Source organism: Protopterus annectens, chromosome 3.part1 (genome assembly GCF_019279795.1).
Source record: "Protopterus annectens isolate FY-2018-M chromosome 3.part1, PAN1.0, whole genome shotgun sequence".
NCBI lineage: Eukaryota > Metazoa > Chordata > Ceratodontiformes > Protopteridae > Protopterus > Protopterus annectens.
Genome location: NC_056732.1, coordinates 1,008,958,096 through 1,008,973,066, shown reverse-complemented (window position 1 = coordinate 1,008,973,066; position 14,971 = coordinate 1,008,958,096). Strand labels below are relative to the sequence as shown.

General features: G+C 44.0%; 1 protein-coding gene across 2 annotated transcripts in view; it reads right to left on the bottom strand.

The window, feature by feature from the left end:
* The window catches only part of ARFGEF1 (ADP ribosylation factor guanine nucleotide exchange factor 1), a 4,299,619-nt gene that overhangs the window by 515,252 nt on the left and 3,769,396 nt on the right, over nt 1-14,971 (bottom strand). For both annotated transcript variants that reach the window (XM_044067163.1, XR_006364243.1), the window contains exon 36: nt 10,373-10,541. In XM_044067163.1, coding sequence (XP_043923098.1) covers nt 10,373-10,541 — 169 coding nt within the window. The remainder of the gene's footprint in view (nt 1-10,372; nt 10,542-14,971) is intronic.

Sequence of the window (14,971 nt, the reverse complement as noted above, 5' to 3'; positions counted from 1 at the left end):
CCATTCCCCCCTTATTGGTTTTTTAGATATTAACCAAAATTGAAAATAATCCCGGGCCCAAGCTGATCCAATCACAGAACTAGATTGGGCTAAAGTTAAACTGTCAAGATGTCCTTTCACCGAGTCTATGCAGCAGGTGGTCATCCATTCCAATATTAACATTTATAATCCCTGCCAGCAACCAGCATCCTTTGCACAATTCCTTCCTTTTTCCCATTTATTTTAAAGATCTGAAAAGCTTAGAGTTGCCAGGCACTTTTATTTTAACTCCTTCTCTTTTTGTGTAAATGCATTACTGTTGCTCTTTTTCAATCCCACAGAAGTAGTCTTATTTTTAGATGAGAGACAAATAGTTTTACAAGTAGCACAACTACCAACTCTGCTAGCTCCTAAGCAACATAGAAGCAATCTGTCTGGTTTCTACACACTTTTCTTCTTACTAGGTTTCTCTCTATCACTTATGAAGATCACCCCTTATTGATCATTTCTAATCAATTTCTAAACTCCTTTCCAATCTGTTTTTCTGCCTTTCTGTTTCTCTGTAAATACAGACAAAATAAACTCACTTATAGCTTTTATGCCTTTTCTCCTGATCCTTCAAATCTCTCCTGTACACAGATGTCTTTTCATAGCCCTTCTTCATTCTACACACATCATTATTTTTACCACTGCCTCAGACTCCTAGCCACTTCTATTTCTAGTTCTGCTCTCGTTCTCCAGATGACTCTTCATGCTTTCTGGTCATCTCAGAAGCATCTTCTCCACCTCTTCTTCAGTACTCCACTACCTGTAAGAACGTTTTTCTTGTCTATATTCTCCTTATCTTCACAATGTTAAGTTGTCTATCTCGCCTTCATTCTTGCTGGATGGGTTCGGAGCCGACCTCGGCTCCGACTCGGCCACTCTAAAAGCTCGAGAGTTGGTTCCACCGGCTCGAGGCTCCCCTTATATCCCACAATGCTAGGCGAGAGTTACCTCAGATCTCGTTTGCCGCTACAGCTTCGAGGTTGGTTGCTTCTACCAGTTCCTGGTGAGTGTTAGCTTTTCTTCTAAAAGTTACTCTTTTTACCCCTTTTTAAGTTAAATTCTTCTTAGATTAGTGTAGATTATAGAACTTTATCCCCGACCCTATATTTTTCCCGTTTCTTTCTAAAAGAACCTTTGGTTCTTCCCTTGGGCCTTAGGCCTTCTCTTCCCTAAGGGAGTGTTTGTGTAGTTTACTATAATTTTGTACTTAAATTCTAGTATTATTACTAAAATTATTATATTTTCTGACAGGGTATAACTGGTGTGTTTGAGTGTGTGTTTGTGTACACCTGTCAGTTAGGCTATGTCTAAAGAAGCAAAGGTCTCCGGATTCAAGAAGTGTGATGCGTGCTGTCAGAAAATGTCTCTGACAGACGCTCACACTTCTTGTGTCTATTGTCTGGGGCCTTTGCACCTGCAGGACTCCTGTGCTGTTTGCCATGGCTTCAGCCCCAGGGTCCTGCAGGAAAGGAAAAACAAGCTAATTCTGAGAGGCTTGTTGAAGCCAGAGGATTCCCTGTCTGTCTCAACAGGGAAGCCCTCTAAGGCATCGAGGTCTTTGGCTCCGGCTTGAGCCGAGACCTCAGGTTGTTCAACCTTTGTCTTTATCGGCTCCGGCTGGTGCCGGTAAGTCTCTGTCCACAGTTTCTGTGGCTCCCTCGCTCGGCTGGAGCCGAGGTTATTGAAGTACCCGTGTCGGCTCCGACCAGATCTTCGGAGCCGACAACTAGAAAGAGATCAAGGTCACCATCTATTGGCTCCGTTCATTCGGCTCCAGGTTCTCCCCTGCTGTCTGAACGGAGCCAAGGTCTCATTCCTCTAGGTCATCGAGGCTGTCCGATCATGACCTTCAGAGGGTAGTGAGTCGACTACTTAAGTCCGAGGCACTAGCCCAGATGCTTCAGAGCCCGACTCATCAGTCGATGCCTGCCCCGGTCCATCAACTCTTTCCTCCTTCGACTCTTCTGAGTTCGGAGCCGGGTCGGTCGGAACCGAGATCAGATTACCGGAGCCGACAATTGTCTTCGGCTCCGTCGCTCCGTTTTCTTCTTTGGAAGAATCTCGGCGCGGACTTCCCTCGTCGGCTTCGGGGGGTGAGTGGCATCGGACCCTTGTCCGACCGCCCTCTCCCTCTCGGGGCTTCGGCGCTGGTGAGTTCGGCTCCGACATCGACCTCGGAGCCATCACTGTCGGTGCCGAGGGGGGTTCTTAGCTCTTCGGAGCGGGGACCTCTGGCTCTGCCTGACAGGGGTGCATTCGAGGTCATGCGGAGTGTGTTAGAGCCAGGCTCTACCCCACAGTCGGCTCCGTCCGTCCCTCCCTCTATGCTGCCTCAGGGTAAGTCGACTCACTCCCTCATCCCGGACCGCAGAGAGCCAGCTCCTCAGGAACCCCTGTGGGATTTCATCCTCTTCGAGGCCTCTCCTGATTTGGCAGAAGAGCCCCCTCGGAAGAGGAAGTGCAAGAGGAAACACATTGACTCACCTGAGTCTATCACGTCAGACACAGATCTGGATGATTCTGAGGGTTCCCCGTTCCCCTTCTGAAGATGTCTCATTTGCAGACATTCTGGAGATCCTGAAACAGAGGGAAATTGGCCAGCCCTCAACCCTTCGGAGGACGAATCTGTGTATCTTGAGGCGTTTGGCTCTCGTCCTTCCACCTCCTGGGTGTCCCCCTTGACCCCTCATGCTGGTCGTTGCTAAGAACGCTTGCACCGCTCCTGATTCAGTGGACCCCACTCCCAGGAGACCCTCCAAATTCATCACACCTCCATCCGACAAGCAATTTTATCAAAAGGAGTTTCTGTGGATGCTATGGTGGTAGCTGCCGCCACAAAGAAGGAACTGGCTGATCCTTCAGTGGCTGTCCATCCACCTAACAAGGAATCTTGGTCCATGGATAGGTTCGGGAAGCGGATGTTCTCCTCAGCGACATTTACCATGCGTTCGCTGAATTACCTGTGCCATTTCACTCGTCTTCAAAGGGACTTGATAAAGGAAGCGAGTGAAATGTTAAGGACCCTACAGCGCGGGTTTCCAAGAGAAAATGAACACGCAGCTGGCTACCCTTCATTCCATATCCAACTCCTCCATGCGCCTCTCTTATGCGGCCGATGGAGCGAGCAGAGCCGAGGGACAGGGGTAGCCTTACGTAGGCACGCCTGGATGCGGCTATGCAATTTTATGGAACCTTTCAAGACGTCTTTCACGAACTCCCCTTTGATGGATCATCTCTTTGGTCCTCAAGTGAAAGAAACCCTGACTAGGTGCGAGACTGATGGCAAGACCCTTTCTGCCGCCGGAGTCCGTTTTTCGACTCCTTCTAGGCCTTACCCCAAAGGCCAGAAGGGTGGGAAGATGTGGTTCCGTAAACAATCTCAAGGGACTTCGCCTGACGACAGAGTCGTTTCCTACCAAAGGCAGAGGTGGGAATAACAATGGTAGACGCCGCCTAGGGGCAGGGGGTCCGAGAACCAGGGCAATCGGAAGCCTTTCCTGACAAGCCCTTTCAGCATCCCTGAGTGTTGCCCGACTGCCCATCTTCGGAGGCAGTCGGGGAAGATTGTCACTGTACCCAGAAGCCTGGCTATCCCTGACTCAAGACAAATGGGTACAGTCCATCATTTCGAAGGCTATTCTATCCCCTTTCTTCGTTTTCCAAATCAGTCAAAAATCCCTTCCAGATGTTCCACCGCTCAAAGGGATATAGCAGCTTTGGAAATTTCAAAACTGCTTGCAAAAGAGCAATTCAGTCAGTGCCAGCAGACCAACAAGGATCCGGAATCTACTCAAGGTTCTTTTAGTTCCAAAGAAAACAGGGACTGGAGACCGATTTTGGATCTCAGTGTCTTGAACAAATCAGTCAAGAAAACAAGATTTCGGATGGTCACGCTGCAATCCATTCTTCCCCTTTTGGGCAAAGGAAACTGGATGTGCTCTATAGACCTTCGGGATGCGCACTATCACATAAAATGAACAGACGCTCCAGAAGATTCCTCCGCTTCAGGCTGGGAACCAGTCATTTTCAGTTCAGGGCCCTGCCCTTTGGTCTCACCACTGCCCCCCGGGTGTTTACCAAATGCATGGCAGTGGTAGCTTCTCACCTGAGACGACAAGGATTCCAGGTGTTTCCATATTTGGACGACTGGCTTCTCACAGCTCCCACCAAGCATCTCCTTCTGATGGCCACAGATTATACTTTTCGCGTTTGTCAAAACTGGGTATTTCAATAAATTGCGAAAAGTCTGTTTTGTCGCCTTGTCGTACTATTACCTACATAGGCGCAAATTTAGATACTATAAACATGTCTGCAACGCTAACGAACCAAAGGATATCAGACATTCACAAATTGGTGTCACTTCTTCTCAACAACAACAGAGCCAAAGCCAGGTTAGTTCTAAAGGTGTTGGGAATCATGGCAGCGCCATACCTCTCCTCCCATTGGCCAGATACCACATGCGGATCCTTCAGTGGATGCTTTTTTCTCAATGGTCATACCAGGAACTTCCAATGTCTCACACCATTATGATCACGCAAGCGTGCAAAAGCATCTCATGTGGTGGATGTCTTCCCCCCAGCTCCTGTCGGGAAGACCATTTGTTCCACCTCCCCGGATGCTACTCTGACAACGGATGCCTCCCTGATCGGGTGGGGGGGGCATTATCAGGGCAGGACAGTCCAGGGCACATGGCAACCAAACGAATGCCACTTGCACATAAATGTTCTGGAGATGAGAGCAGTGCTTTTAGCGTTGCAAGCCCTTCAAGACTCTCTTCCCTTGGGAACGATTGCAATCCAGACAGACAATATGTCTGTAGTGTGGTACATCAACAAACAAGGCGGAACCAGATCATACCCCCTGTGTCGAGAAGCACTCAGACTGTGGCAATGGGCGATTTCTTCTCAGCGTTTTCTGATAGCAACGCACATCCCCGGGAAGTCCAATCACATTGCGGACAAGTTGAGCAGAGCTATACTCATGCCTCACGAGTGGTCTCTGAAAGACTCTGTAGTGAGAGAGATATTTCTCAAGTGGGGTCAGCCTTGCTGCGATCTTTTTGCTACTCCCAAAACAGCAAGTGCAGAGAATACTTCACTCTATTCCCTTTACCAGGCCAACCCAGCAGAGACGCTCTAGTCCAAGTTTGGCCCCGGGACTTCTGTATGCATTTCCTCCTTTCCCTCTGATCTCTCAAGTAATACAGAAAGCTATCGCTCAGAAGGCCTCATTGATCCTCATTGCTCCTTACTGGCCTCGACAAGTGTGGTTCCCCTTTCTACATCGCTTTCTCTTGAGCGACCGTGGAGTCTGGACCTAGTTCCAGATCTTTTGATCCACCAGTCGGGTCAGTTTCATCGCCACCTCCCCTCTCTGAACCTCACTGCTTGGTTCCTCCAGTTCCAACCGTAGCCAGGCTTCCTCAATTATCTCACTCGGTTAGAGATATATTGATAGCTTCCCATAAATCTTCCACTCGAAAGATTTATTTAAGTAAGTGGAAACGCTTCTCATACTGGGCACAAGGAAAGGACATAGATCCTTTCGCCGCTTCCATCCAACTAGTCCTTGATTTTCTAGCTGAACTCTTCCATGCAGGTTCATCTCCATCTACTCTTAAGGTTCAATTGGCAGCTATTTCTAATTTTCATGTGGGCATTTCTGAATCTGCCCTAATGTCCCACAAACTTTGCAAAGCCTTTTGAAAGGAGTTTTTCTTCTCAGACCTCCTATAAGAAATCCTCCTTCTCCTTGGGACCTAAATTTAGTTCTTGCTTCTTTGATTCTTTCCCCTTTCGAACCTGCAGCTTCATGTTCCTTGAAATTATTATCATGGAAAACTCTCTTTCTGGTGGCTATCACATCAGCTAGAAGAATTTCAGAACTTCAAGCACTCAGTTGTCGTTCTCCTTATCTTTTGTTCCATAAGGACAGAGTTTCCTTACGAACTAACCCGTCCTTTTTGCCTAAGGTGGTTTCAACATCAAATCTAAACCAAAGCATTGACCTCCCTGTCTTTTTCGCAGAGTATTCAAATAGGTCTGAACAAAATTACACTGCCTGGATGTTCATCGTCAATTAAGGTACTACTTGGACAGGACAAACAATTCAGAAAATCTGATCAGCTGTTTGTCTCCTATGCGGAAAGCAGGAAGGGACTTCCAGTTTCAAAGGTATCATTATCCAGATGGCTAACATCTCTGATTACCCTTGTTTATGAGATTAGACACCAAAAACTGCCTAATAAACCTAAAGCCCATTCCACCAGAGCTTTGGCTACTTCTTTAGCCTTCCAAGACAGACTGCCTATTGACACCATTTGTGCAGCGGCTACTTGGGCTACTCCTCACACTTTTATTTCCCATTATAAGTTGGATTTAGCTTCTAGGCATAGAGCTAATTTTGGTTCCACTGTTCTCAGGAGTCTGTTCCGTTAGGCCACCCGGGACAAGGTGCTAGGGACGGTCCCATCCAGCAAGAATGAAGGCGAGATAGACAACTTAACATATAGAAGTTATGTTCTTACCATAACGTTCCATGTTAGTTGTCTTCTTCTCGCCTTCTTCTTCCCCACCCTCCTTCCCTGGCCTGGACAGACCTAGAGGAGTTGTGATCGTGACCTCTCTTTCTACCACCTCTTTCTTAGTCATATGCTATTATGCATATTTCTTGTTTCAGGATGTAGGTCACCCTTCTTTCTTCCTGTTGTTAGAGGTGGATTCTGTTTTACAGTTATACTGTTACTGTTATACGCTGGGGTTAGCTTACAAACGAGATCTGAGGTAACTCTCGCCTAGCATTGTGGGATATAAGGGGAGCCTCGAGCCGGTGGAACCAACTCTCGAGCTTTTAGAGTGGCCGAGTCGGAGCCGAGGTCGGCTCCGAACCCATCCAGCAAGAAGAAGGCGAGAAGAAGACAACTAACATGGAACGTTATGGTAAGAACATAACTTCTATTTTACTGAAGTTGACATTCTTTTTATCCTGCATTCCCTTTTCCTGACCTGTACAAAACAATGAAAGATACATTAGACTTATTGTATAACATGAAAATTCTGTATTGCAGCACCAAGCAACAGCTGTGCAAAACAGTAGCAAGGTTTACATATATAATGGAAAAGTATTTTGCTTTCTGGAAACTTTATGTTTAAAGTGCTCTAATCATAACATATTATTCCATGACAAGTCACACTGTTACTTTTCGGTTGTCTGCAGCAATGTTTCAGAAAAAAATCAGTGGAAATGCTGTCATGAGTTATGAACCTAGCGAAACACATGACAGAGTGCTGTCAAAATGGGCATTATGTAACTTGTCAAACAGTCAAGACAACCGAAGAATACAACTTTTGGAGCTGTACACCACTTCTGAGGAATCATACTCAATCATTTTTTGCAAAAAGTTAGATTCCAACCTATTTTGACATATGGCAATGCTTTGAAATATCCCTAATGAACTACAAAGCAACACCACTGGCAGTACAATTACAACGCTACAACATGAAAGGATTTTCCAACTGTATCTTGCACCATGTTTGAAATATTTACCTTGGAAACTTTGGAACATTCTGTTACACTAGAAAAGAAAAAGGTTTCAGACTACAGACAAGGCACCAGACCCATGCCACAAAAAGACATATCATAAACCCTCAAGGCATAATCCATGAAGATTTCCTCTCTCATTTACAAATGTTACCTGTGAACTGACAATGTTCTGTCCCTTAAGAGAGGTTTCTATTAAAGTTTCTAAGATTTTGGAAGGCAACGTGCCTTCTTAAGCACTTCATCATCTTCTTTTGGCTGTTCCCATTAGGGGTCGCCACAGCGGATCATCTGTTTCCATTTCTTCCTGTCCTCTGCATCTTGCTCTGTCACACCAACCACCTGCATGTCCTCTCTCACCACATCCATAAACCTTATCTTAGGCCTTCCTCTTTTCCTGTTACCTGGTAGCTTCATCCTTAGCATCTTTTTCCTAATATACTCAGCATCCCTCCTCAGCACATGTCCAAACCAACGTAATCTTGCCTCTCTGGCTTTGTATCCAAACCTTCCAACCTGGGCTGACCCTTTAATATACTTATTCCTAATCCTGTCCACTCTCGTCACACTCAGTGCAAATCTTAACATCTTTAACTCTGCCACATCCAGCTCTAACTCCTGCCTTTTTGTCAATGCCACTGTCTCCAATCCATATAACATAGCTGGTTTCATTACCCTCTTGTAGACCTTCCCTTTCACTCTTACTGGTACTCGTCTGTCACAAATCACTCCTGACACTCTTCTCCACCCACTCCATCCTGCCTGTACTCTCTTCTTCACCTCTCTTCCACACTCACCATTACTCTGAACTACTGATCCCAAGTATTTAAACTCATCCACCTTCGCCACCTCTCCTCCTTGCATCCTCACCATTCCTCTATCCTTACTCTCATTCACACACATATAATCTGTCTTAGTCCTGCTGACATTCATTCCTCTTCTCTCTAGAGCATATCTCCATCTCTCCAGGGTCTCCTCCACCTGTTCCCTACTCTCACTACAGATCACAATGTCATCTGCAAACATCATAGTCCATGGGGACTCCTGTCCGATCTCGTCTGTCAACCTGTCCATCACCATTGCAAATAAGAAAGGGCTCAGAGCTGATCCCTGATGTAATCCCACCTCCACCTTAAACGTGTCACTCCCACCGCAGTCCTCACCAATGTCACACTACCCTCGTACATATCCTGTACCACTCTTACATACTTTTCTGACACTCCTGACTTCCTCATACAATATCACAACTCCTCTCTAAGCACCCTGTCATATGCTTTCTCTAAGTCTACAAAAACACAATGCAACTCCTTCTGACCTTCTCTGTACTTCTCCATCAACACTCTCAGAGCAAACATCACATCTGTAGTGCTCTTTCATGGCATGAAACCATACTGCTGATCACGTCCCTGCTTAACCTAGCTTCCACTATTCTTTCCCATAACTTCATGCTGTGACTGATCAATTTAATCCCTCTGTAGTTACTACAGCTCTGCACATCACCCTTATTCTTAAAAAGCAGTACCAAAACACTTTTTCTCCATTCCTCAGGCATCCTCTCACTTTCCAAGATTTCATTAAACAATCTGGTTAGAAACTCCACTGCCATTTCACAACACCTCCATGCTTCCACAGGTATGTCATCTGGACCAACAGCCTTTCCATTCTTCATCCTCTTGTTGTATGGAATCCAACCATCAAAAGGCACAATAATATTATTAAAGATTGCAGCTTTTCAAGTTTCAGCCCCAGTAATTTACTGGACAGTGAAACAGACAATCATCAGGATTTAGTTTTGTTCCCAAAATAATCCCATGGCATGCAACACAAGTTAAGGAGGGATCACACAAAACTGTTGCAAACAGTACAGAATATGTTTTCTACAAGAAAAAAAAAGTTAAGGTCCATATGACTTTCATCACTAAATATTTCAGATGGTCTTCAAAAAAATCATATAGTGATGAGTATATAAAGCACAGTTTTCTGTATCTGGATTCCACCTCTGTATGATGAAGTAATACTATTATCCATTTATCTCAATTAGGAACTTTTTTTGTAAAGATGCAACTCCAACAGCATTGGCCAACTTGTAGAGTTTGGCAAACAGTATCAAAGGTATTCAAATAAAGCAATTGTCTTAGTTTAGAAATAAAGCGTACTTTACTCAATACAGTTTGTACATTTTGCATTCAAATTCCTAAATTATGTGTCTGTAATCCAGTTCACTCTATTGCCATGTCAGGGGGGAAAAGCTATTCACTTGCCATGGGCACTTTCCTGACTACAACTCAAATTATACTCATTTTTATTCAAGTCACATGTGTAGAAGCCAGATAATATACAACAAGCAATAGACAAAAGGCAGGAACCAGTCCCTCAGGAGGATGCCATTCCATCTCATGACACAGAAACACACTTTCACTTGTATACCTACGGATAATTCAGAAGTGTCAGACAACATAACAGTATGTCTTTTGGGTGTGGAAGGAAACCAAAGACCCTTGCAGAAATGCATATGCACAAAATTTAAACATTTTAACTCCACAATGACAGCACCTCAGTCAAGAGCTGTACAAGAAGGTAAAAGGTCTTTGAGGCAGTAGTACTAGTAACCATCCATCAATATGCCACATTCTGGTCACCAAATGTCTGTCTAGGTAAATGCATCAGACTGAAATGCGACAAATTATACTGTTCACCTTTAATTTCTGAAGACACACTATATTTTAGGTGATGACGAAACTGTGGCTGCAGCTTTAAAAAAGGAAATAGTCAATAAACGGGAATTAAAACGTTAAATCAAACCCACCTGCCTTCCAGAGGGATGTTCTTTGCTCATTGTTAGAGTTGAAAGCCTTAGCAAAGCGATGTGATTCTAGCAAACAATCTAATAATTTGAAAAGCTGCTGAGAAGTGAGGTAACGATACATGCCTTGATCTTGTGTATCTATGTGAACATCCAGCTCAACTGCATCTCGCTGTTTAAAAATAAAAAGACACTTTAGTGACTCATTCAAAAATAATGTAACATAACAAGTAATAATACAAAGTTAAATGCTAAACTATGCATTAATTCACTTCAGTGAAAGGCAATGCAACCATGAGCACAAAAAAATGGGACAGCAAAGCAGCAAATATGTCTGTTCAGCAGTTAACAATAATGCTGGCTATGTGAACTGCATATTACAATTCAGTGTGAAAATGTACATATAATACAGCAAGGTTATTTAATAAGGCTGTTTCTAAACAAAACAAATAAATAAAAAGTTACAGAAAAAGCATATACATGGTAAATTCCAATATGACAAATAGATTGTGTATATATATATATATATATATATATATATATATATATATATATATATATATATATACATATAGTGACAGCAGTACGACAACAACTGAATTTAAGGAAACCATAGCTTACAGACTGAAAATGTATTTTTATCATATTAACACTGCACAGTAATTGAGTTTTCTTCTTACTAAGTTACACAGCAAAATGGCCATAATGAGGGCTGCCATACTGATGTAATTTTGCTTTCTGCTCTGTTTATGTTGTTTCCATCCTGAATGCAAATTTGTGTCCCCATGAAACAACATAGGTATAATAAGTGAGCTGGCCTGTTTCTGCATTTAGTTACGATTACAGTGCTGCGAGTTACTAGATTTTTAAACCATTTCTAGAAACCAGGAACATTTTTATTTCAATTAATTACTTTGACCTTGATAAATGTAGCTGGCTAAAATGCCTGTTATGATGCACTTAAATTTTACTTTACATTAAAGCAAAAAAAATTGCTGGGACTTACAAAAGTTACAATCCTAAGAAATTTTCAGTCCCTCCCCTCATACTTTTGCTTAAGCATCAAATTTAACAAGCAAGTTTAGCAGCTCTACTCATTCATCTCTGACCGATAGCTGTCATTTCCTACTGCTGGTTAGGTAAATGTAACCTACTTGCAGTGTTCCATACTGTCTTAATTATCTACAAGGATAAAAAAAAGAAGTTTTGTACTCACCAGAACGTTCCATGTGTGTTGTCCATCTCACCTTCATTCTTAGCAGGTTGGGTTCTGAATTGATTCTCGGTTCCGACTCGGCCTTATACAAAAACACGAGGTCTTCCACTAGCTCATGGCTAAAACCCTACCCCATCATGCACAAGGAGAGCTCCCCAGATCTTGTTTGCAGATATTGCTAAATAAAGGTCAGTGAATACCTTACAGAGCAATCATGAAGGTCAGAGAACATTAACAGTCAATTCTATCGGCTCGGTCTTCCAGGAGCAAAGGGCTAGGGGAAGGAGGGTGGGATGTAAGAATGAAGGTGAGATGGACAACACACATAGAATGTTATGGTGAGTACATAACTTATTTATGTGATGATGCCTTATCTCGCTTTCATTCTTAGCAGGATAGGACAGTGTCCCTGGCACCATCTTTTTTGGGTGGCTCAAGGGAAAATATTCTTCAGAGCAGTGGACCCAAAAGAGGCCAAATCAACTTTGTAATGGGTGATAAAGGTATGAGGCCTTGCGATGCTGCTGCAGCACAAATAGTATCAATAGGTAATCTAGCCCGAAAGGCAGAAGAGGTTGCAATGGCTCTTGTAGAATGACCTTCTACTTTATGGGGAAGATTTTGTTTTGAGATTGGTAAGCAAAGGTAATACAATTTGACAGCCATTCTGAAAGTGTGACCTTAGACACAGGAGCACCTTTCTTTGAATCTAAAAAAGATACAAATAATTGGTTGGATTTTCTGAAGTCCTTTGTCCTACATAAGTAGAAACGTAACTGTCTATGTACATCCAGTTGGTGCAGCACGTATTCTGCCTTGTTGCCATAGTTGGGGGGAAAACAGGTAGTGCTATGGATTGGTTTAAGTTAGATTCTGAGCATACTTTGGGTAGAAAGGATGGGTTTGCTCGTAGGGATACTCTGTCTTTGTGGAAAAGCATGTGGGGCGGCTTTATTGACAACACCTGCAGCTCTGAAACCTTTCTAGTAGAAGTAACAGCTATCAAAAGAATCATTTTCCAAGCCAAATACTTGAGATCACAGGATGATGCAGACTTGAAGGGGGGAAGAATCAAATGGGATAAGACAAAATTCAAGTCCCATGGTGCTGGAGGAGCTCTAACAGGTGGTCTTAATAAAAGAGTACCTTTAAGAAAGGCTTTGCAAAGTCTGTGGGACATCACATTGGGCCCCGATTCAGCTAAATGGAAATTAGATATGGCTGCTAACTGAACTCAAATTGTAGCTGCAGCTGCCCCTTTCTTAAACAGCTTTGCTAGCAATTCAAGAATGGAAGATACTGGGGCAGAGAAGGGATCAATGTGATTATTCAAGGCCCACGAAGAAAATCTTTTCCATTTGCTTCTATATAACTTTCTTGTTGAAGCCTTATGAGACGATATCAGGATATGTTTTACTGATGGAGAAAGCTTAGGGAGCCTGGCGATGGTTGGAATCAGAACAGCCAAGCTGTCAATTTGAGGGTTTGAAGGGAGGGGTGGAGCATCCCTCATGCATGAGTCAGAAGGTCTGGAACTGGGTCCAGAATCCACAGCTCCTCCTGGAGATGAGGCCAGAGAGAGGGGAAAGTACAGTTTTGTACCTACCATAAATGTAGATGTTCGAGTGCTCATACAGCTGCAGTCATAACAGATGGGTTATCCTGCCATCAGGCGGATCCTCGGTCGGCCAAATTCCAAAGTCAAAGTTCCGGCGTCGGTTGTCGTTGCTTCTTCCCTGACGTCAGTGCGGCAGGGGTATAAAAGAGGCAGCCAACGCCATTTTCTTCAGTTTTTCTTGCCCCAGATGTCAGGTGCCCCCAGAAGGAAGGCAAACATAATGTTATGCAAAGATGCAATGTAGATAAATCAAAAACAGTAGTTGCAAGCAAATACACCATAAAAGAATACCCCAAAAAGGTTATATGAAAAGTGTTTGTCATAAGGCCTGTCCTAAGAGGGGATGGAGGGAGGGAAACCTGGACTGCAGCTGTATGAGCACTCGAACATCTACATTTATGGTAGGTACAAAACTGTACTATGTTCATCGTGCATACAGCTTCAGTCATAACAGATGGGTAGAATCCCAAAGCTAAGTAAGGGTGGTAGGCACTAAGTGGAACTAGGAGGGGCTAGGATGCCCTGCAGGACTGCTGTGGCAAAGCCCGCTCTAGATTTTGAGTATAGTGGGAGGTGATAGTGCTTGGAGAAAGTGTGCACTGAACTCCAGGTGGCTGCTTCCAAAATGTCCTTGGTAGGGACCCCCCTGAGGAAGGCTGTAGAGGTAGCTGTGACTCTGGTGGAGTGGGATCTGATGCATGCAGGCACAGTTTTTCCATGGAATGAGTAACAAAAACGTATGCAGTGGGCTATCCATTTTGAAAGTGTCTGTTTGGAAAAAGCCTTTCCCTGAGCACCTACAGCATAGGACACAAAGAGTTGCTCAGATTTCCTGAATGGCTTTGTTCTGTCCAAGTAGTAACGAAGTTGTCTGTGAATGTCCAAGGAATGTAGTAGTCTTTCCCCTTTGTTTTGTGGATTAGGATAAAAGGTAGGTAAGTGGATAGTCTGATTCAAAGCTACACTGGATACTACTTTTGGCATAAAGGTAGGATTGGTTCGTAAGGAAACTCTGTCCTGATGGAAAATGATGAATGGTTGCACAGCCATGAGGGCCTGTAGCTCCGAAACCCTGCGTGCTGAGATGATAGCCAGAAGAAAGGCTGTTTTCCATGACAAGTACTGTAACTCTGTTGAAGAAGCTGGTTCGAAGGGAGGAAGGGTCAGCTTTTCCAATACGTAGTTGAGGTCCCAAGCAGGGACTGGTGGATTCCTTGGGGGTTTTAAATTCTTTGCCCCTCTGAGGAACTGCCTTAAGAGAGGGTGAGAGAATAATGGAGGATCTGTGTTGTATTGTGCAGAAATGGCTGAAGCGTGGATCTTGATGGAGGAGAAGGAAATCCATTGTTTAACATCTCAGCTAGGTACTGTAAAATTTGAGGTATATTTATTACCCAAGGATTCTGTCCCTTTTCTTGATTCCAGGCACAAAATCGTTTCCATTTGGTTGAGTAAGCCTTTCTAGTAGAAGGTCTTCTGGCCTCCAAGATGACATCCTGCACCTCCTTGGAGAGGAGAAACTGTTGGAAAATCAAGGAATTCTCCGTGCAGCTAGATTTAGAGTTTTGAGATGGCTGTGAAGGGTTTTGTAGTTGTGCTGGGACAACAGAAGAGGGACTAGAGGTAGGATCCATGGTGGGGAATGTGTCAGGCTCCTCAGGAGCGGATACCAGTGTTGTCTTGGCCAGTCTGGAGCGATAAGAATCATTTTCGGCCTATCTGCTCTGGCTTTTAATAGAACTTTGGGCAGCAGAGGAAGAGGCGGGAA